General features: G+C 28.0%; 1 protein-coding gene across 1 annotated transcript; it reads left to right on the top strand.

The window, feature by feature from the left end:
- Window positions 1-1,886: 1,886 nt before the first annotated feature.
- On the top strand, window positions 1,887-6,147 carry LOC145957002 (uncharacterized). Its single transcript, XM_083073233.1, has 6 exons — window positions 1,887-3,649; window positions 3,978-4,064; window positions 4,219-4,275; window positions 5,235-5,353; window positions 5,645-5,731; window positions 5,813-6,147. Exons 1-6 carry the CDS (start codon window positions 3,642-3,644, stop codon window positions 5,818-5,820), a joined length of 366 nt encoding a protein of 121 aa, XP_082929359.1. The 5' UTR covers window positions 1,887-3,641; the 3' UTR covers window positions 5,821-6,147.
- Window positions 6,148-25,469: the final 19,322 nt, after the last annotated feature.

The raw sequence follows: 25,469 nt of genomic DNA on the forward strand, positions 1-25,469 counted from the left end.
ATTTATTTTATTAAGTGATAGAAGGGTTTTGTAACAGTAGTTAAATAAGTTTTAACTTGGGGTTAAAGGAAGAGAGGTTAATGTTTTAAGTGGATAGCTTCCTGATCAGTTTTACATTTCTTTTTATTTTTTTTTATGCATTTTCTCTTTTCATGTATGTATGTGTCCTATGTTCAAAGCTTGAAAAATAGAAATAAGAAGGAAACTACCTTGAAATTGTGCATTTGTCTTCTTTTGCTTACCAAGATAAAAGGAAAGTTGTATGTTGAAGAAATATATTAGTCTACAAGATCAGCTTGAAATTTGGTCGCCTTTGCAAGCTTGTGAACTACCAAATTTGCTTGTCTACCAACAAAATTAACCTAATGGTGCGTTTAGATAAGGAATTTTTCAAATTCAAGAAATGCTAAATTCTTTGTATTTGAATTAATTTGATTTCAATTTTTATCATTCTTAAAATATTTTGTTTAGATAACTCAATTCAAATTTCTCAAATTTTAAATTGTTAGGTGGGATATGATAATTTGATTCCACCATGATAAAATTGATTTTAAAAATATATTTATATGTTGAAAATTTTAAATTAAATTTTATAAAAATAAGTATTAGCTAATTTTTAAATATTTAATAATTTTAAAAATTAATATTAGATAATATTTAATAATTTTAAATATATTTTTGAATATTCAATAATTAAAAACATGAAGAGATAAGAGATAAGATAAAATATATAAGTAAAATAAGAAGAAAAAAAATGAGGAATTTCAAATTCTTACTCTTTTGGGAGAATTTAAAATTCTACTATTTCAAGGAATTTCACAAATACTTAAATTTTAAATATCTCATAAATTATTCATCCAAACAAAGTACTTTACTTCAAAGAATTTGAAATTCTTGAAATAAATAAATTACTCCATTTAAATTCTTCATCCAAACATACTATTAGATTTTCGTAATATCGTTAAAAAGGTTTTATAGTTATTGATAATAGAACCAAACTCAGATAAGTCATAATGGTGACTAGTTATATTATGAAAAACACAATAATTTATGAAGTTAAAAATTATAATGATGAATTAACATCGTATAAAATAATTCAATATTATATTATATCAAAATCAAATAAAATAAGTTTATTTATTCATTTGAAATTTCTATAAAGTAAAAACAATGTTGTAAATAACATAACAATTTTATTTATAGACTTTGTACAGTCGAAATCCTTCTTTTTCTCCCAAGAGAGATTATTTTTGCAAGTACTTATAGATATAAATATTTTTACTGATAGGTTTTTTTTTTATAATTTGTTTGAGCTATATATTTTTATATTAAAGTACTTTTTAATTTTTATACTTTTACTTACTTTATCTTTTAATTTTTATAATTTAAGATAAATATTTTTAGTTGCTATACTTATTATTTTTAATCTTTTTTAGTTTCTAGAGTTTAAGATAAATATTTTTAGTTTTTATACCTTCATTTTTTTTTAGTTTCTATTATTAATTTCTTTTAAAATGTTATTTGTTTTGGTGATAAAAGTCTTCAATTTTGTAAAAGTAAAAAAAAAAAACGTCTCAACAATAGATATGGTCGATGAAAATATAAAAATAAAAATATTAAGTATTCAAAGACCTAATTTAATATAATTTAATAAAATAAACTCGATGTTAGACAACCTTAAAAAAATTAATAATATATATGCAATTTAAATTTATTTCTCATTTTAATGATTCGCCACTTGGTTTGCATCCCAATATTTACCATATAATTTATTTTTTCACTTTTTTTATTTTGTTCAAGAGGCTGGTATAATGAGCTCACAAGGGTCCTCACACACTGATCCTAGCTACAGACCAAGCTTAAGCTATTTGGTTGAGAGCTAATAATAAGTGAATGGCTCCAGAGAATGAGCGCTATAGCTATGAATATGGCACTGCAGCGATGGGATTGTATGGAATTCCAGAGTGTTGGCTCCTTGGCGCTGGAACTGGCGCTTGAGCGCTAAGAATATAAAGCTTCAAGGGGCTTTGGCAGCAAGATAGCGCTATAGCTGCAAGAGCTGGCGCTGAAGCGGTGGAGATTTGGCAGCTATATACTACCAGGGCAGAGATACACGTGCCAAGAAAAAAAAGTTTCTTGCAAATTGCATGTTATAACTGTCCTGTTTTCTTCTCAATAATTTGTTTGCCCCTGTATGTGATTGTGACTCGACCTATATATATCTCAATAATTTGTTTGCCTCCTGTATGTGATTGTGACTCTTGCCCAATTGTACGTCTTCCAAGTGTTCTATGTTGGACAAATTACGGCACCAATTTCCAATTAAACTCAAACTCCAACTTACTTGGACTAATTTATTGGGTCCATTTCTGTATTGGTAATTAGGCAACACTTGAAAACAGCAAGGAAAAAGTGCCGAGGTCCCAAAAGTTAAAAAACAAGAAACTGAGAGAGCAAGGCAACACTCAATCATCACTCACTCTTCACTCACCTCCACTCACTCATCACTCACTCTTCACTCACGCTCCACTCACTCTCCACTCATTCTCTTCACTCGCGCGCGGAGGGGTTGCGGAGGCTGAGGGGTCGCCGGCGGACGGGGTTCGCGGGCGGAGGGGTTGCGAGCGGAGGGGTTTCGCGGCCGGAGGGGTTCGCGCGCGGGCGGAGGGGGTTCGCGGGCGGAGGGCTTTGCGCGCGCGGGGCGGAGGGGTTCGCTCGCCGGCCGGCGGGTCTGGTTGAAAGGAGCCGCGCGCACGGGACGGAGTGGTCTGGTCGCGCGCGGAGGGGTCGGCCGTGAGGAGGGGTCGCGTGCGGAGGGGACAGGCGCCGGCGTCAACAACCCTCCCTCCACAGAGAAACTGTGGGATGTTATGCTGTGACTCCATAGAGAAACCGGTCCATGTTCTTTTGCATGAAGGTGATAGCCAAATATAAAGTGCAAGTATTATAGTATTAAACTAGTTTGAAATGCAAATTGCAATGACAGCGCCTTTGAGACCAAGACCAAGTTTCATATCAAAAGCCCAACAGAGAAGGATGTGTAGTAAGCTAGTGAGTCTAGTTGCTACCACCATAGGAAAGACTATGTTTTGGGTTTGTAGGAACTTGGTGATGTAGCGAAGAAGCCCATAGGCTGAAAGGCTTGGAATCATGTATCTTGCATAAAGTTGGGCTTGAGCTGCAATTGTTTTGTCTTGGTGAAAAACTAAAATGGCTCCTACCCATCTCCGTTATTTGGGTCTTTTTAGGACCCATTCTAGTTGTTCTTCACCGAGACAAAACAATTGCAGCTCAAGCCCAACTTTATGCAAGATACTTGATCCCAAGCTCCTTTCAGCCTATGGGCTTCTTCGCTGCATCACCAAGTTCCTACAAACCCAAAACATAGTCTTTCCTATGGTGGTAGCCTCTGGACTCACTACCTTACTACACATCCTTTTCTGTTGGGCTTTTAATCTGAAACTTGGCTTGGTTTGAAAGGCGCTGCCATTGCAATTTGCATTTTAAACTGGTTTAATACTATAATACTTGCACTTTATATTTGGCTCTCTCCTTCATGCAAAAACACTTGGACCGGTTTCTCTACGGAGTCACTGCATAACATCCCACAATTTCTTAGACTTGCTTTTCCTTCAACACTCATGGTGTGGTATGATATTCATTTCTAAACCAAATTTCACTTCCATAGTATATAACAACTTGCATTTTTAGAATCAACATATAGTCCTTTAATCCCATGTTTTTGTCATCAATTTGGTTATTGAAGCATAAAAACCAATGAATTCAATTATCTTGAGATCAATTTGATGAGACTGATAAATAAAGGACTAATGTAATGTAGGACATATTTTTGGAAGTTAAAATGCACTATTAGAGATTACTTGCAAAAATTTATCTCTTTTCCTTGTGACTGGTAATGTGAATGAGTGATGCTGAGAAGTTCTAATTGCTGCTCCTATTATATCACTATGTTGCAGCTTAGAATCATGGACGTTTGAAATAATGGTTCTTCTGTCTGGTGCTTTTCCTAATGCAAAATTGGAAACTTCAGTTCTTTCTATATGGTTAGTTTTTCAGTTAATATCTTAGGGGCTATGCTACTATATGTTATGGATATTACATATATGCTATTATATTTATCTTTCTCGTTTGAAAACCCCATTTTCTTCCCTTGTCGTTGTTAATGACCAATTGTAATTTTTTCCTCTTTCATCCCAGCCTCAACACATCTGGTATACTTTGGATGGTACCATTTGGAGTTAGTGATGCTGGAAGGTTAGTCTTTCATGCTGAACATACTAAAATAAAAATGTGCATGCTATTACCATATGTAATGTTGCAGTGACATGTCTTTTTATGTTTATCATTGTCCATATATAACAAGTTTCATTGCATGTTTCTAATTAAACAGTACAAGAATCTCAAATGAATTAGGGGCTGGTAAACCAAAAACTGCATATTTAGCAGTTAAAGTCAGCATGTTCTTGGCCTTCACAGTGGGGATTTTAGAATTTGCAGTCCTTATGTCAGCATGGTAAGTTTGGGGGCATGCTTTTACCAATGTACATGAAGTGGTCCTATATGTGACTTCCATGGTGCCAATTCTTGCAAGCTTTGCCTTCATAGATTCAATTCAAACAGCATTTCAAGGTATTGAAAAAAATTATTCAATGAGGTCCATAATTATCCATTTTTTCCCCTTTCCCTGTTGATTGAGTATTCAGGAATTGGATTAAATGGATTTGAAGGAAAACATAGTATTCTCATCCAATTCCATCATTTTCTTGTTTTACTATCATTTTGCTAATTCAATCCGATCTAGAGAAATTTTGATAAGATTTTTTCTGATATTTATTTTTATTCATATTTTTTATTTGATTTTTATGGTTTACATCGAATTGAAACGTAATATAAAGAATTTATTTGTTGAACTAAACACTATAAAATAATGGGTTTGCATAGTAATTAAACATTATACACTGTTATGTGAATGATTTATTTAATAAAAAAATTCCATATTCAAACCCCAACATATACGAAAACTTTTCACATCAACCAGTCAAGTACCACTAGTTGAAGTAGTCTCTAACTTTATTATACCAGTGATACCTTGTCACAACCAAAATAAAACACCATAGAATGCATATGGAATGTAATGCCTTCAATTCATTTTTTGAGGAACCTAATTGTTTATCTGTTTATATGAACTTTGCTAATTCCTTGATTGTGAACAGGTATTGCCAGAGGATGCGGTTGGCAGAAACTTGGTGCAATTGTCAATCTAGGATCTTTTTATTTTATAGGCGTTCCTTTTTCTGTTGTGACAGGTTTTGTCCTCCACATGAAAGGACGGGTAATATAACCATTTTATCATTCAGAAAACATCTTAGGGTGAATATTAACGAGACTTCTCCTATCAGGATTAGAGTTTTTCATTGCTAATTATTCAGTTTATGCAAATTATGAAAACTTTAATTCTAATAGAACAACATAGTAAACAACACTTAAAATACCTGTCTAAGTGTTGTTCACATTAAAATCCTTCAGAGTTTGATTTTTAGCCAAGAATAATAACATCCTGCATCATAGATAACATGCATGTTCAACTGAAGTTGGTGATTATCTTGATTCTTCATAATTTCAGGGGCTATTTTTAGGGATAGTACTGGCAATTATCGTTCAAATGTTGTGTTTTCTTGTGATCACCCTACGTGCCAATTGGGAGGAAGAAGTAAATTGTTCAATCTTGAACTCAGTTTTGTTATCATTTTTATCAGGTATGGATATTAACAGAAGTGTGTTCATTGTTCAGGCAAATAAGGCAACAAAAAGGGTAGGAGGCAGTGGAGTCCAACTTCAAGAACTTTCGGTTGACCAAAATGTTAATTCTGCTCGCTCGATAGATAGTTGAAGAACCATTTCTAGATTTTTGTAGAACTAGAGTGACTTACCTTGAAATAAATGCATACCAATGTACTTACAGCACATCCATGAGTAATTATTCCTTAGCGTACACTCCTTTAGTTACTTTTTAAATTTAAATGTCTGTTTTTTAGTAAAATTATTTATTTATTTATTATTTACAAAACTCATGACAATATTAATTAGAATAAAGTATAAGTACAACAAAAATTGTAATTTGTATAACATCATTTTTATGTTTTTCTTTCATCATTTTATTGATTATGAAGAGAGATATTATTAATGATGAAAAGAGATAAGAATAAAATTAATGTTATATAAGTTGTTGTGTATTTTTTTATTTTATGTATAAGACTTAAATGTTTAATTCACTAAAATGATAAAAAATAGTTAAATTAGTTGATAATAATAAGTTTATCTTTTATATTTACATATGTAATATTCAAAATTTTATTAAATAAAACAGGTTATTTTGATTTTAAATATTTATTGAGATTATTAGAAAGTTTATCATATTTTTATACGTATTTTTACTATTCACATATACGTATTTTTACTATTCACATATACGTATTTTTACTATTCACGTATACGTATACGTGAATAGTAAATGGCTGCTAAGGGTGGCACGAGGGAAGCAAGGTTCAATTTTATAATTAATTTGAATATTTTAATGAATAGTGCATAGTAACTTATAATATTATTTTAATGAATAGTGCATAGTGCATAGTAACTTCAAAATTTCTATAAATAGGGGCCTAAAGTTTTGAAAATTCAGAATTCTAGAGAGAAGGAAATTCTGGAGAAATAGAGAGAGAAAGTAAGAGAGAGAGAAGGAGAAAGAAAAGGAGGTTCTGCTCTAGTGCCTTGTTTAAGGAGAAAGAGGAAGAGATTCTGCCCAAGTTTTTAGAGAGATATTGCACTAGTTTCAACTCCTACTTATCTAGGTAAGGGGGAGGAGAACCTTATCTTTTTAAAATTTTATATACTATTATGTATATTTATTTATGTCATTTACTTGATTATATTTATTTAGTGGGGTGCCCCTAACCTCATTATTGTTATATTTATTCAGTGAGGTGTTACTAACTTCATCTAACTCCTTAACTTTTAATTACCCTGTTTATTTATTTATGTTATTTCTATTATTTAGTGGGGTGACTGTAATATCCCAAATTTTATTAAATAAAACAGGTTATTTTGATTTTAAATGTTTATTGAGATTATTAGAAAGTTTATCATATTTTTATATACGTATTTTACTATTTATATATACGTATTTTACTATTCACATATACGTATTTACGTATTTATGAATAGTAAATATATTATTATTTTACTAAATAGTAATTTCCAAAAACAAGAACGTAAGCACTTACGTTTGTTTCAAATTATTATATTATTTTTTAATGAATAGTAATTTATAATATTATAATAATGAATAGTGCATAGTAACTTATAATATTATTTTAATGAATAGTGCATAGTGCATAGTAACTTCAAAATTTCTATAAATAGGAGCTTAAGGTTTTGAAAATTCAGAATTCTAGAGAGAAGGAAATTCTGGAGAAATAGAGAGAGAAAGTAAGAGAGAGAGAAGGAGAAAGAAAAGGAGGTTCTGCTCTAGTGCCTTGTTTAAGGAGAAAGAGGAAGAGATTCTGCCCAAGTTTTTAGAGAGATATTGCACTAGTTTCAACTCCTACTTATCTAGGTAAGGGGGAGGAGAACCTTATCTTTTTAAAATTTTATATACTATTATGTATATTTATTTATGTCATTTACTTGATTATATTTATTTAGTGGGGTGCCCCTAACCTCATTATTGTTATATTTATTCAGTGAGGTGTTACTAACTTCATCTAACTCCTTAACTTTTAATTACCCTGTTTATTTATTTATGTTATTTCTATTATTTAGTGGGGTGACCCTAACCTCACTATATTTATATATTTATTCAGTGAGGTGTTCCTAACCTCATCTAACTACTTAACTTTTAATTACTATGTTATTGTTATAATTATTCAGTGAGGTGTTCTTAACCTCATTTAACTACTTAACTTTTAATTACAATGTTTATTTATGTTATTATTATATTTATTCAGTGAGGTGTTCCTAACCTCATCTAACTACTTAACTTTTAATTATTATGTTTATTTATTTACGTTATTATTTAGTGGGGTGTTTCTAACCTCATATATTTGTTTAACCTTTAATTACTATTACTTATTCTATGATTATTCTTATCTATAATAATTATTAATATATTCACATTTTATATTGTTTAATTATTTTATAATAATTGTCATTGTCATTTAATTAATTAGTGCTCTTAATATATTTTATTTAAATTTGTGTTATTTAATTAAAGCTTAAATAATGATAAATTCTTAAATCTATTTTGAGTAATTTTTTTATGATTAATATAATTTGTTAAAATGTCTTTTACTCATTTTAAAGATAATTAATACTCTATGGCCATAGATGATAAAGTTTGAATTATTTGTAGCTGGAGGTTTAACCTTGGGGATTTAAATGAGTAAGAAATAGAGGTGGAATATCTTTTGGTTGGTGTTATAATGATGCTCATTTATCCTGACTAGTCACTACAAGTATAATTCAAATTTTATTGTATCAAGAAAATCTAATATTTAATCTGTATAAATATATATTTATATATATATATATATGTTAAAATTTTATTTATAAATAATTATGTTTATTCGTTCGAATTATTGTATTTATTGGATATTGTTCTTACTCCTTTCTTTTCTTTGTTTTTTTTAATTAAATATATTATAAATAGATGGATCAACTTGAGATTCCAGATCATTTTGCTGTTATTATTACTGCTGTCCTACGTGGAAGGAAATTGGAATACGGAGGCTATTTGATGGATCTGTTATAACTTTACTTGTCAATCATATTATTTTAATTGTAATTTTCTTTCCGTTATGAATATATATATATTGTATTTAAATAAGTAAGGAAAATGAATAATGTGTAAAATAATACGTTATTCTAAATATTTTAGAACGATATGTTATGTATTAAATTCACAAGATATTCTTTTCTTTACTTTTATTTTTATTAAATAAATATATAGATATTGTTAATGATATAATTGCGAAAATATTATAATTTTATATTGTATAATTTGGGTATTAGAATTAGGCGTTACATTAAATGGTATCAGAGCAACGTTCCATGTGTAACTTGGGGAAATGTGCTAACCATGTTTCTATTATAAACTGATCTATAAAATTACAGATGGCAGGAAGAAGGAATACCGAACTAACAGAGGCTGTACAAGCTATTAGGGACATGGCTGCCGCCTTGTTAAGGAATCAACCACCAGGAAGAACAGGAGAGTCACAAGGACTTGTAGAATTCAGAAGCAATAACCCTTCCCAATTTGATGGAGGATACAATCCTGAAAAAGCTGAATTATGGATTAAAGAAATAGAAAAAATATTTCGAGCTATGAACTGTTCTGACAACCAAAAAGTAAATTATGCAGTATTTATGTTAGTAGGAGAAGCAGAATATTGGTGGGATAGTACCAGGAGATTATTAGAAGGAGGGGGAATAATCATTACATGGGAAGTATTTAGAACCAAATTTTTTGAAAAATATTTTCCTAATGATGTTAGGAGGGCTAAAGAAATAGAATTTATGCAGTTAAAACAAGGGAATATGACAGTGGGAGAATATGCTTCTAAGTTTGAGGAATTGGGAAAATACTCTACTTTCTTTTATCACCCTGATGAGAGGATGAAGTGTATTAAATTCGAGGATGGACTTAGATCAGAATTAAGAAAGGCAGTAGGGATATTGGAAATCTCTGATTTTCCCACATTAATACACAAGTGTCGATTTTTGGAAGGTTTTGATCATAATAAGGATAATAGACCAAAATCTTTTGGCCCTCAATTTAGTAAGAAAAGGGATAATGAAAGAAAACCTTATGTTCGACCACAATGGAAACCCCAATCCTCTCAATTTGCAGGAAATTCCAGTAGGTCCATTAATAATAAAGCCAAGTGTTTTAAGTGTGGACAGGGTCATTATACTAAAGATTGTCATCTCAAAGGACCTGTTTGTTTCAAGTGTGGAAAGCCTGGTCATGTATTTTCTGAGTGTGGACAACCAAAGACGCACGTGAATACTTCCGGATCCAAACCAAGACCTTCTACAACTGGAAGAGTTTACACCATGACCGGAACTGAAGCTGCTCAAAACAATGATCTAATACAAGGTAAATGTTTCATTAAAGGCAAAACTTTAAATGTACTGTATGATTCAGGCGCAACTCATTCTTTTATCTCCAATAATTGTGTTCAATACCTCCAATTACCAATTTCTTCTTTAGAGAATAATTTGATTGTTTCAACCCCTACAAACAAATCTGTAATTGCCAATAAGGTTTGTTCAGACTGTCCTATTTTTATTGGCGATAAAAAATTTCTTGTAAATTTGATCTGCTTACCTTTATCACAATTAGATGTGATTTTAGGTATGAACTGGTTATCTTCCAACCACGTTCTTCTTAATTGTGCAGAAAAGTCTATAATATTTTCTGATCCTAAGGACCTATCGATTTCATTATCTAAACCAATAAACAAGTTTCCTTGGGGTAAAGTTCAAGGATATTTAATCTTATCCTCTATAGAAGCTAAAGAGGAAGTCAACTTGAAAGATATAGCTGTCGTTCAAAATTTTCCTGAAGTCTTTCCTAATGATATTCCTGGTTTGCCACCTGACAGAGAGATTGAATTTTCGATTGATTTAATACCTGGAACTGGACCAATTTCAATGGCACCCTATAGGATGTCACCTTCTGAATTAGCTGAGTTGAAGAAACAATTAGAGGAGTTACTTGAAAAACAATTCATACGCCCTAGTGTATCACCTTGGGGGGCTCCTGTTTTGTTAGTCAAAAAGAAAGATGGAAGCTTTAGACTGTGTGTGGACTATCGGCAATTAAATAAGTTTACCATAAAGAATAAATACCCTCTTCCTAGGATAGATGATTTGATGGATCAATTAAGAGGAGCCACTGTATTTTCTAAGATAGATCTAAGATCAGGATACCATCAAATCAAAGTGAAAGCAGAAGACATACAGAAAACTGCATTTAGAACAAGGTATGGTCATTATGAATATCAAGTAATGCCTTTTGGAGTAACCAATGCACCTGCAGTGTTCATGGATTATATGAATAGGATTTTTCGTCCGTATTTAGACCATTTTGTGGTGGTCTTTATAGATGATATCCTCATATATTCTCGAACTCATGAAGAACATGAAGAACACCTTCAAACTGTTCTCCAAATCCTGAAAGACAAACAACTGTATGCCAAACTTTCTAAGTGTGAATTTTGGTTAGAGGAGGTTAAGTTTTTAGGACATGTGATTTCCAAAGATGGAGTGTCTGTGGATCCATCTAAGGTAGAAGCAGTTCTACTATGGGAACCTCCAAAGACGGTAACAGAAATCCGTAGTTTTTTGGGTTTGGCAGGATATTACAGAAGATTCATTGAAGGATTTTCTAAAATAGCTATGCCTTTAACTCAACTCACCAAGAAAGGACAACCCTTTGAGTGGACAGAAAAATGTGAGAATAGTTTTCAGGAGCTTAAGAAAAGATTAACTACTGCACCAGTCTTAGCCTTACCCAATCCTAATGGACAATTTGTCGTATTTTGTGATGCCTCAAAAATGGGATTAGGGTGTGTTCTTATGCAAGATAGAAGGGTAGTAGCATATGCTTCTAGACAGTTGAGAGCTCATGAAAGGAATTACCCAACCCATGATCTAGAACTAGCTGCCATTGTTTTTGCACTCAAAATATGGAGACATTATGTGTATGGTGGTAAGTTTGATGTTTTTAGTGATCATAAAAGTTTAAAATATTTGTTTGATCAAAAGGAACTGAATATGAGACAAAGAAGGTGGATGGAATTTTTGAAAGATTATGATTTTGAATTACATTACCATCCAGGGAAAGCCAATGTTGTGGCTGATGCACTGAGTAGAAAATCCTTACATGTCTCCTCATTAATGATTCAAGAGATGAATTTGATAGAAAAATTTAGAGACATGAGTTTATCAACTACGGTAAGTCAAGATAAAATACAATTGCATGCGGTTCAAATTACTAGTGACTTACATGGACAAATTGGTGAGGCTCAGGTAGTTGATAAATTCATTCAGAAGAAAAAGAGGTTGATAGGTCAAAAGGATGGTGAAAAGTTCGATTTAGATCAAAGAGGAGTTTTGAGATTTAATAATAGGATATGTGTACCAAATGATTCAGAAATTAAGAAAATAATTTTAGGTGAGGCACATAAGAGCAAGCTGAGCATACACCCTGGGGCAACAAAGATGTATCAAGATCTCAAAAGAATGTTTTGGTGGCCCAAAATGAAAAAGGAAATAGCACAATATGTGGCTACATGTTTGATTTGTCAAAAAGCTAAGATAGAACACCAAAAGCCAGCAGGAATGTTACAACCCTTAGATATACCTGAATGGAAATGGGACAGTATAGCAATGGATTTTGTAGTTGGTTTACCACGAACAATTCATAAGTTTGATTCCATATGGGTTATTGTGGATAGACTAACAAAATCTGCTCATTTCTTACCCATCAACATTAGGTATTCTCTAGAAAAATTGACTGAACTGTATATAAGAGAGATTGTAAGGTTGCATGGGGTACCATCTAGCATAATATCTGATAGGGATCCTAGATTCACTTCTAGATTTTGGGGAAGTTTACATCAAGCATTAGGAACTAAGCTTCGTCGTAGCTCTGCATATCATCCTCAAACAGATGGACAATCAGAAAGAACCATACAATCCCTAGAAGATTTATTGAGAGCTTGTGTGCTAGAGAATTCTGGTAGTTGGGACAAATACTTGCCTCTGATTGAATTCACTTATAACAACAGTTTCCATTCTAGCATAGGTATGGCACCCTATGAAGCTTTATATGGAAGAAGGTGTAGAACTCCTTTGTGTTGGTTTGAGACAGGAGAGAATTTAATCTTGGGTCCTGAATTGGTGCAACAAACCACGGAAAAGATCAAAATGATTCAAGAAAAATTGAGAATGACTCAAAGCAGACAAAAAAGTTATGCTGATAAAAGAAGACGACCTCTTGAATTCCAGGAAGGTGATCATGTATTTTTGAAAGTTACACCAACAGCTGGTATTGGTAGGGTAATGAAATCAAAGAAACTCACTCCTCGATTTATTGGTCCTTATCAAATCCTTAGAAAAATAGGTCCTGTTGCTTACCAAATTTCTCTACCACCTTTTCTTTCTAATCTCCATAATGTTTTCCATGTGTCTCAGTTAAGAAAATATATTTCTGACCCTTCTCATATAATAATGCCTGATACAGTACAATTAAAGGATAACCTTACATTTGAAACAATGCCTGTACAGATCGTAGACAGAAGGATCAAGCAGTTGAGAGGCAAACAGATTGCATTGGTAAAAGTCATTTGGAATAAAGACACTGGAGATGCTACTTGGGAACTCGAAGAAGAAGTTAGAAAAAATTATCCTTATCTATTTTAAGCAATAAAAATTTCGAGGACGAAATTTCTGTAAGTAGGGGAGAATTGTAATATCCCAAATTTTATTAAATAAAACAGGTTATTTTGATTTTAAATATTTATTGAGATTATTAGAAAGTTTATCATATTTTTATATACGTATTTTACTATTTATATATACGTATTTTACTATTCACATATACGTATTTACGTATTTATGAATAGTAAATATATTATTATTTTAATAAATAGTAATTTCCAAAAACAAGAACGTAAGCACTTACGTTTGTTTCAAATTATTATATTATTTTTTAATGAATAGTAATTTATAATATTATAATAATGAATAGTGCATAGTAACTTATAATATTATTTTAATGAATAGTGCATAGTGCATAGTAACTTCAAAATTTCTATAAATAGGAGCCTAAGGTTTTGAAAATTCAGAATTCTAGAGAGAAGGAAATTCTGGAGAAATAGAGAGAGAAAGTAAGAGAGAGAGAAGGAGAAAGAAAAGGAGGTTCTGCTCTAGTGCCTTGTTTAAGGAGAAAGAGGAAGAGATTCTGCCCAAGTTTTTAGAGAGATATTGCACTAGTTTCAACTCCTACTTATCTAGGTAAGGGGGAGGAGAACCTTATCTTTTTAAAATTTTATATACTATTATGTATATTTATTTATGTCATTTACTTGATTATATTTATTTAGTGGGGTGCCCCTAACCTCATTATTGTTATATTTATTCAGTGAGGTGTTACTAACTTCATCTAACTCCTTAACTTTTAATTACCCTGTTTATTTATTTATGTTATTTCTATTATTTAGTGGGGTGACCCTAACCTCACTATATTTATATATTTATTCAGTGAGGTGTTCCTAACCTCATCTAACTACTTAACTTTTAATTACTATGTTATTGTTATAATTATTCAGTGAGGTGTTCTTAACCTCATTTAACTACTTAACTTTTAATTACAATGTTTATTTATGTTATTATTATATTTATTCAGTGAGGTGTTCCTAACCTCATCTAACTACTTAACTTTTAATTATTATGTTTATTTATTTACGTTATTATTTAGTGGGGTGTTTCTAACCTCATATATTTGTTTAACCTTTAATTACTATTACTTATTCTATGATTATTCTTATCTATAATAATTATTAATATATTCACATTTTATATTGTTTAATTATTTTATAATAATTGTCATTGTCATTTAATTAATTAGTGCTCTTAATATATTTTATTTAAATTTGTGTTATTTAATTAAAGCTTAAATAATGATAAATTCTTAAATCTATTTTGAGTAATTTTTTTATGATTAATATAATTTGTTAAAATGTCTTTTACTCATTTTAAAGATAATTAATACTCTATGGCCATAGATGATAAAGTTTGAATTATTTGTAGCTGGAGGTTTAACCTTGGGGATTTAAATGAGTAAGAAATGGAGGTGGAATATCTTTTGGTTGGTGTTATAATGATGCTCATTTATCCTGACTAGTCACTACAAGTATAATTCAAATTTTATTGTATCAAGAAAATCTAATATTTAATCTGTACAAATATATATTTATATATATATATATGTTAAAATTTTATTTATAAATAATTATGTTTATTCGTTCGAATTATTGTATTTATTGGATATTGTTCTTACTCCTTTCTTTTCTTTGTTTTTTTTAATTAAATATATTATAAATAGATGGATCAACTTGAGATTCTAGATCATTTTGCTGTTATTATTACTGTTGTCCTACGTGGAAGGAAATTGGAATACGGAGGCTATTTGATGGATCTGTTATAACTTTACTTGTCAATCATATTATTTTAATTGTAATTTTCTTTCCGTTATGAATATATATATTGTATTTAAATAAGTAAGGAAAATGAATAATGTGTAAAATAATACGTTATTCTAAATATTTTATAACGATATGTTATGTATTAAATTCACAAGATATTCTTTTCTTTACTTTTATTTTTATTAAATAAATATATAGATATTGTTAATGATATAATTGCGAAAATATTATAATTTTATATTGTATAATTTGGGTATTAGAATTAGGCGTTACAGTGACCCTAACCTCACTATATTTATATATTTATTCAGTGAGGTGTTCCTAACCTCATCTAACTACTTAACTTTTAATTACTATGTTATTGTTATAATTATTCAGTGAGGTGTTCTTAACCTCATTTAACTACTTAACTTTTAATTACAATGTTTATTTATGTTATTATTATATTTATTCAGTGAGGTGTTCCTAACCTCATCTAACTACTTAACTTTTAATTATTATGTTTATTTATTTACGTTATTATTTAGTGGGGTGTTTCTAACCTCATATATTTGTTTAACCTTTAATTACTATTACTTATTCTATGATTATTCTTATCTATAATAATTATTAATATATTCACATTTTATATTGTTTAATTATTTTATAATAATTGTCATTGTCATTTAATTAATTAGTGCTCTTAATATATTTTATTTAAATTTGTGTTATTTAATTAAAGCTTAAATAATGATTATTGTTAAATCTATTTTGAGTAATTTTTTTTATGATTAATATAATTTGTTAAAATGTCTTTTACTCATTTTAAAGATAATTAATACTCTATGGCCATAGACGATAAAGTTTGAATTATTTGTAGCTGGAGGTTTAACCTTGGGGATTTAAATGAGTAAGAAATGGAGGTGGAATAATTTTTGGTTGGTGTTATAATGATGCTCATTTATCCTGACTAGTCACTACAAGTATAATTCAAATTTTATTGTATCAAGAAAATCTAATATTTAATCTGTATAAATATATATTTATATATATATATATATATGTTAAAATTTTATACATAAATAATTATGTTTATTCGTTCGAATTATTGTATTTATTTGATATTGTTCTTACTCCTTTCTTTTCTTTGTTTTTTTTAATTAAATATATTATAAATAGATGGATCAACTTGAGATTCCAGACCATTTTGCTGTTATTGTTACTGCTGTCCTACATGGAAGGAAATTGGAATACGGAGGCTATTTGATGGATCTGTTATAACTTTACTTGTCAATCATATTATTTTAATTGTAATTTTCTTTCCGTTATGAATATATATATATTGTATTAATAGAGTAAGGAAAATGAATAATGTGTAAAATAATACGTTATTCTAAATATTTTAGAACGATATGTTATGTATTAAATTCACAAGATATTCTTTTCTTTACTTTTATTTTTATTAAATAAATATATAGATATTGTTAATGATATAATTATAAAATATTATAAAATTTTATAATTTTATATTGTATAATTTGGGTATTTGAATTAGGCGTTACAATATATATATATATATATATATATATATATATATATATATAACCAATTAAATTGTTATCTTATATGAATTTTCAGTTAATTGATATTTATCATTCTTTTAATTAATTAGAATGTATATTTTTTTAAGAGTTTATAATTAATGCATTTTATTAAATTAAGAGAACACATTTTAATTAAAATATTTTAATATAAAAATAATTAATATATAAGATAATATAAATTAAATCTTATATAGAAGAATAAACAATTGTTATAATTTAAATCCTATAAATAAAAATAAAGATAATATTTTTTAATCAATTATATCCTTATATTTTACCTACTTAATTTTTAATTAATATACACATTAATAATTAATATATATTTATTATATAGTAAAAATACATGAGGGTATGATTGAAAATATTAAAATCATTTTATAAAAAATAAGAAAATTTGTTATGTTTGTTTTATATATATAAAATTTAAATGACTATTAAAAGGAAATATAATTAGTATTACCAAAACAGAAAATTCCTGCTAGAATTCAGTTATATAACAAATTAGGATTTAATTTCATTTAAAGAAGGAATAACAATGATAGAATAATTAAAATAAGATACGAAGTCCGTTTGTAAAAAACATTCATTTAATTTTATAAAAAAAAAATTTACACGAAAGATCCAAGATGTAAAAGTATAATAAAAATAGATTACATTAAATTTTTATACTATCTGATATTTACTTACACATTAGATAATGTGTTTGATAGCCCAAAGCTTCTCTGTTTTCCATGACCATCCTCTAGGTGTGAGGACCTCCTTTGGAATGATTATAGGCGAATTTTTTACCCCCGTAAAGTTTCTTTGTAATTATATAATTTAAATAATTTAAAACTTTTATTATAAGTATCAGTAAAAAATATTTTATTGAAAATTTAAAATTTATATTAAAATATATGTGCATTAATACAAAGTATAAATAGAAAAAAAAATGTTCACATAATGTCAGAAATTAAAAACTAAATTTACGTTTCTAAATCATTGAATAATTATAATAATTAATTAATTAAATCAGTGTTTATAAACAATAAATAATTATATAATTTAAATAATTTTAAGTTTTTATTATATTAAATATCAGATAAAATGAAATATATATTACATTTTTAAAAATTATATTCAAATAATTTAAAATATATTTGTTTGCAATCAAAATTTTAAAAATAGATAAATCTAAAGTGAAACGAAGAAGTAAAAAGAAAAAATTAATTTTCGCCGAAATCGATAAAGACTCCTATTAATATCATGATATAAAAAAAATATTATGCATTTTCCAGTGACATAAATAAAAATAATAATTTATATTTTAATAAAATAATTAAATTTTATTTAAATAATTATAATAATTAATCAATCAAGTTAGGGGGTGTATTGGTTTAGGATTTCGTAGGATTTTAAAAGATTTTTTTTGAGTAAAAAAGTCCATTGGTATTCAATCAGGATTTTATGTTACTTAAAAACAATCAAGTGGTATTCAATCTGGATTTTCAAGATTTTTTAAAGAGTCCATTAAAATCTATTGGTATTTATTTGAGATTTTTTACAACTTAAAAACAATCCATTGGTATTCAAAAATATAAGGATTTTAAAGGATTGTTGTGTGAGAGGGATTTTGATAGATTTTCTAGTGTTATCTGTAAATACCAAATTCATGAAACAATCCCATCCAAACCCATCGAATTTTGAAGGATTGTTTGAAGTGACTTTTCAATAATTTTCATGTGAGTTTTTTTATTTTTTTTTCTATGCTCTTGTCTTCTCCATGTTTTCTCTGCTAATAATACTGCACTATTGTTCATTGCTCATATATAATATTGTAGTACTGTTCTCATCTCATTCTCCTATTTTGTGAAACTCCAATATGTAAATGATAGTGTCATTGACTTGCTCTATTTTTCTGTTCGTTCTCTTTAATTGACTTGCTTTATTTTATTCTATGTAATTGAATTTGTTCCTTTATATAAAACAAAAAAAATGCTTGAAATTTCAACTTTTAAGTGGTAATTTTTTTATAACACACGTCAAGAAAAGAAAAAGGTGAAAAATGAAATTGATATCATAATCTCTACAATATATATATATATATATATATATATATATATATATAAGATGAATTTGTTAGGGTTTTTGTGAGTAGAATGAAATGAAAATGGATCTTAGTTGGGGGAAGAACCCTCTCAGTATAAAAACTACGATCTCTCTCCTTCCCTTAAGTTTTTTTACTCTTATCCCTTCTCCTTTTATGACTCAACAATTATTTTATTTTTTTTATTATAAATTTTTCTTTTTATTTTTATATTATGAAATTAGGACTTTTTTATATTTTAAAAAAAGAAAATTAACATAAGACATTGTAATATCTAATTTTGTAGAGTTTAAGATTTATGCCTTCATTAACTTATTTTTTAAAAAAGAAAATATTGTTAAAATATTTGTTAGAATAATTTACATTTATAAATATCGTTAAAATTTATATTTCATATATCTAAATGCTTATTCTTTAAATAATAATAATAATTATAATAATAATAATTATTATACTAATATTATATATATTACATATGTAATTAGGTAAATATTTTTGGTGGATTGTGGATTTCCTAATCGACGCCAATTTTTAGCTCTATTTCGATGTGTAAGATATCATCTACAAGATTTTGCAGATCAGGGTAATGACCCTGAAAATGAGAAAGAATTGTTCAATCTTCATCATGCGTCTTTAAGGAATGTGATCGAGAAAATATTTGATATTTTTAAATCAAGGTTCACAATTTTTAAGTCATCACCTCCATTTTTATTTAAGACACAAGTAGATTACTTGTGTTAGTATGTGCAACACTACATAACTTTTTACGTAAAGAATATCGTTCTGATAAATTTCCAATTGAAGCGTTGGATGAACCTTCATCTTCAAGTTAATGAAGATCATACTTTTGAACCTATTATTCAAACCCAGGAGTAAGAGCGAAAAAATGTTAATGCTTGGAGGACTAGTATAGCTATGAATACGTGGGTGAATGCTATTTAAGAGGATAAGATATTATGGAGAATTATTATTATTATTATTTATCTAGACATTATTTTTTTTTATTATTTTTGTCTTTGACTTTTTTTAAATTTGAATGTATGAATATTTTTTTGAAATCTTATCAAATGTAAAAAATCCACGAAAATTCTACAAAATCCACAAAATCTCACAAAATCCATTAAAATCCTGATTTAAAAGTCTTGCAGAATTCATTAAAATCCTAATTTTAAGTCTTGTAGAATCCTACAAAATTTTAAAAGTCATGAAAATCCTGCAAAGTCTTTTAAAATCTAAAAAAAAAATTTAACTAAAAAAATCTTTTAAAATCCTAATCTAATACACCCCCTTAGTGTTTTTAAAAAATAAACATTATTCAGAATGTTGAAGAAAAAGTGAAAACAAAATTGATCTGCATTTTCACTATTTTATTAAAAAAAACATTATTTTGCTTTACATGTGTGTCACGTGGAACACGCGTATCAACGCAGAACTGACTCGTGTGTTCCAAAAGGACCTTAATTTGCTAAATATATAATTGATAAACGAACCCCACTTTGATCAAAGCAGTTATTCATAATTTAAGTCGGTCCAAAAAGTAGTTAGAATTTTAATATTCTAAATGATAATATCATTAAAAAGTGGTCTAACAAAATGTTTTTAAAGTATGAAATTTATAGATTAGTTAGCTTTGGAATTTAATGATATATATTAGTTCAACTGGTTTAATAACTGAGTGAAAAATGAAAATGATATAGTATCTTGAATTATGAATGAGTTGATTACCATCCAAATTTGATAATCTTGATATCCAGTGAGAGGTAAAACAAATAAATTTTGATATTATATAAAGAGTTAATTATTTATATAATGTCAGTGTAAAATTTTTTACGCTAACAACTAATTATATTTTTTAAATTATTATTTTTTTATTTTTTTACTTGTACAACTACATAATACTATTAAAAGATATAATTGATTGCTAGTATAAAAAAATTTTACATTAATAATATATAGGTGATTAACTCCATTATAAATACATAATAAATACACAAAATTGTCTATTTCTTTGACACGGACAAAATTTTTTAATTAGTTTTAGTCTTAACTGTTTATTTTAATTATAAGTTGGGAGAGAGAGAAAGAGTTTGGTGGTTGAAATTAATGTCTAATGTAATCTATGTTCGCGTAAAGATGGCATCAACTCGCTTCTCATAATGTAAATGAATCTCCATGAGCCGGAGGCAACTCCAGAGGGATTTTGGTATCTTTGACTCTCACTGCTACCTTATTTGCCTATACAAACAAAGAAAATACGCAATCAATGAATCAAATAGATATTACTCCTTTGTCTCAAAATAATTCTTACAAAGAAGAAATTTTTTTTGTCATTTTAACTTTTCAAGGTGGTAATAATAATGTTCCTTTTATTTATTATACCCTTAATACGACTAAGATTCTCTATCTATTTATTATTTTTTATAAAATTAAATAAGATAAATATTGTAAAACTATCATTCTCTCTCATATAATCTCTCTGGACCCCTCTATATATATATATATATATATATTAAGAAACATTGTTAAATATATTTAATTTTTACACTTTTATGTAAAATATAAGTTTAATACATCTGAACTTTTTAAGAATTTTTAATTAGATTCCTAAACTAAAAAATTGTAATTAAGTCCTTCAATTTTTTTAATTTGATCTCTAAAGCTAAAAAAATTTATTTGCAATTTACAAAATTTTATAAAATATTTTTAATATATATGAATGATGACACTAAATAATAATTTAATATAATTGTCCAAGCATGTGGATATTAAAAATATTTTATAAAATTTCATGAATTGAAAATGAATTTATAACTGCAAAAACTAAATTATAAATATAAAAGATGAAGGACCTAATTGAAAACTTCTAAAAAGTGTAGAAATGAAATGATGTATTAAACCTAAAATATATACTACATTTATTAAAATATAGTTAATTACATTTAGTGTGGATAGTGTTCTCATTTATTGTTTCAAGAGTATCTGTCATTTGAAATTTATTTATATTTGAGTTTAACAAATTTAAGCTCTTTTTTTTTTTTTTGCTTATATATAATTTTAGAGGAAGTATTTATTGCCTTTTCTTAGTCCCTATAAAACACCAAAAATTAAAAATTATTTTGGAACAATTAGAGACTAAGAGAGTAATAGTTTATAACTTTTCCAATTTTTTTAAATCAGTATTCAAATATGTGCATCTCACTAAGGGATAAAGTGCCCTCAAATAAAAGTGTAAATGAGTAAATAATCATTTGAACTTGATTAAACAAACAACATTTGCTTAAACACTTTGTATCCTCTTAAACAAACAAACTCAACCTGGATAATGAAATCAATTATTTGCTCCAGATAACTGGTTTACACATGAACAACATTTGGTTTGTGATTTGTAGAACTATAACAAATAGGTGTCTTACCTCTTTCTTCCAGCTGGTTCGGATGGTAATGAGACCAAAAAGTATGACTTGCAGGATGAATGCAAAAACAATCCCCAACCAAAGACCCTGTTTCAAGATATGCATTAGCCAAATTAATTTATGTGAAGAGCATTAATTGCAAGTTACAATAACTATAAAGACCACTAACAAATTAGTGTCATTTACCTTCCCTTTCATGTGCAAAACAAAAGCCAACACCACTGCAGAAGGTGTAATATCCCAAATTTTATTAAATAAAACAGGTTATTTTGATTTTAAATATTTAGTTTATCATATTTTTATATACGTATTTTACTATTTATATATACGTATTTTACTATTCACATATACGTATTTACGTATTTATAAATAGTAAATATATTATTATTTTAATGAATAGTAATTTCCAAAAACAAGAACGTAAGCACTTACGTTTGTTTCAAATTATTATATTATTTTTTTAATGAATAGTAATCCTAATATAATATTATTTTATGAATAGTAATCCTAATATAATATTATATAAATAGTACTTTTCAATTGTTATAAATAGGAAGCAGGAGGTTTTGAAGAATCATACGGCCGAAGTAGAAATTTAGAAAGAAAAAAAAAATAGAGAGAGAGAGAAAGTAAGAGGGAAAGAGAGGGAATTCAAAAGAGGAGGTTCTGCTCAAGTTGTAGCTCTTGTTTATTTAGGTAAGGGGGAGGAGAACCTTATCTTTTTAAAATTTTATATACTATTATGTGTAATTATTTATGCATTTATTTGATTATATTTATTTAGTGGGGTGCCCCTAACCTTACTATATTTATATATTTATTCAGTGAGGTGTTCCTAACCTCATCTAACTACTTAACTTTTAATTACTATGTTATTGTTATATTTATTCAGTGAGGTGTTCCTAACCTCATCTAACTACTTAACTTTTAATTACTATGTTATTGTTATAATTATTCAGTGAGGTGTTCTTAACCTCATTTAACTACTTAACTTTTAATTACAATGTTTATTTATGTTATTATTATATTTATTCAGTGAGGTGTTCCTAACCTCATCTAACTACTTAACTTTTAATTATTATGTTTATTTATTTACGTTATTATTTAGTGGGGTGTTTCTAACCTCATATATTTGTTTAACCTTTAATTACTATTACTTATTCTATGATTATTCTTATCTATAATAATTATTAATATATTCACATTTTATATTGTTTAATTATTTTATAATAATTGTCATTGTCATTTAATTAATTAGTGCTCTTAATATATTTTATTTAAATTTGTGTTATTTAATTAAAGCTTAAATAATGATAAATTCTTAAATCTATTTTGAGTAATTTTTTTTATGATTAATATAATTTGTTAAAATATCTTTTACTCATTTTAAAGATAATTAATACTCTATGGCCATAGATGATAAAGTTTGAATTATTTGTAGCTGGAGGTTTAACCTTGGGGATTTAAATGAGTAAGAAATGGAGGTGAAATATCTTTTGGTTGGTGTTATAATGATGCTCATTTATCCTGACTAGTCACTACAAGTATAATTCAAATTTTATTGTATCAAGAAAATCTAATATTTAATCTGTATAAATATATATTTATATATATATATATATGTTAAAATTTTATTTATAAATAATTATGTTTATTCGTTCGAATTATTGTATTTATTGGATATTGTTCTTACTCCTTTCTTTTCTTTGTTTTTTTTTTTTTAAATATATTATAAATAGATGGATCAACTTGAGATTCCAGATCATTTTGCTGTTATTATTACTGCTGTCCTACGTGGAAGGAAATTGGAATACGGAGGCTATTTGATGGATCTGTTATAACTTTACTTGTCAATCATATTATTTTAATTGTAATTTTCTTTCCGTTATGAATATATATATTGTATTAAAAGAGTAAGGAAAATGAATAATGTGTAAAATAATACGTTATTCTAAATATTTTAGAACGATATGTTATGTATTAAATTCACAAGATATTCTTTTCTTTACTTTTATTTTTATTAAATAAATATATAGATATTGTTAATGATATAATTGCGAAAATATTATAATTTTATATTGTATAATTTGGGTATTAGAATTAGGCGTTACATTTAATGGTATCAGAGCAACGTTCCATGTGTAACTTGGGGAAATGTGCTAACCATGTTTCTATTATAAACTGATCTATAAAATTACAGATGGCAGGAAGAAGGAATACCGAACTAACAGAGGCTGTACAAGCTATTAGGGACATGGCTGCCGCCTTGTTAAGGAATCAACCACCAGGAAGAACAGGAGAGTCACAAGGACTTGTAGAATTCAGAAGCAATAACCCTTCCCAATTTGATGGAGGATACAATCCTGAAAAAGCTGAATTATGGATTAAAGAAATAGAAAAAATATTTCGAGCTATGAACTGTCCTGACAACCAAAAAGTAAATTATGCAGTATTTATGTTAGTAGGAGAAGCAGAATATTGGTGGGATAGTACCAGGAGATTATTAGAAGGAGGGGGAATAATCATTACATGGGAAGTATTTAGAACCAAATTTTTTGAAAAATATTTTCCTAATGATGTTAGGAGGGCTAAAGAAATAGAATTTATGCAGTTAAAACAAGGGAGTATGACAGTGGGAGAATATGCTTCTAAGTTTGAGGAATTGGGAAAATACTCTACTTTCTTTTATCACCCTGATGAGAGGATGAAGTGTATTAAATTCGAGGATGGACTTAGATCAGAATTAAGAAAGGCAGTAGGGATATTGGAAATCTCTGATTTTCCCACATTAATACACAAGTGTCGATTTTTGGAAGGTTTTGATCATAATAAGGATAATAGACCAAAATCTTTTGGCCCTCAATTTAGTAAGAAAAGGGATAATGAAAGAAAACCTTATGTTCGACCACAATGGAAACCCCAATCCTCTCAATTTGCAGGAAATTCCAGTAGGTCCATTAATAATCAAGCCAAGTGTTTTAAGTGTGGACAGGGTCATTATACTAAAGATTGTCATCTCAAAGGACCTGTTTGTTTCAAGTGTGGAAAGTCTGGTCATGTATTTTCTGAGTGTGGACAACCAAAGACGCACGTG

The sequence above is a fragment of the Cajanus cajan genome, chromosome 1, assembly GCF_000230855.2.
Source record: "Cajanus cajan strain Asha chromosome 1, NIPB_CcT2T_4, whole genome shotgun sequence".
Classification (NCBI taxonomy): domain Eukaryota; kingdom Viridiplantae; phylum Streptophyta; class Magnoliopsida; order Fabales; family Fabaceae; genus Cajanus; species Cajanus cajan.

Bases quoted from the DNA above. Each gene is read 5' to 3' on its own strand.
- LOC145957002 (XM_083073233.1), top strand. The intron at 4,065-4,218 runs GTTAGTTTTTCA...CTTTCATCCCAG, and splicing joins ACTTCAGTTCTTTCTATATG to CCTCAACACATCTGGTATAC. The intron at 5,354-5,644 runs GTAATATAACCA...TCATAATTTCAG, and splicing joins TCCTCCACATGAAAGGACGG to GGGCTATTTTTAGGGATAGT.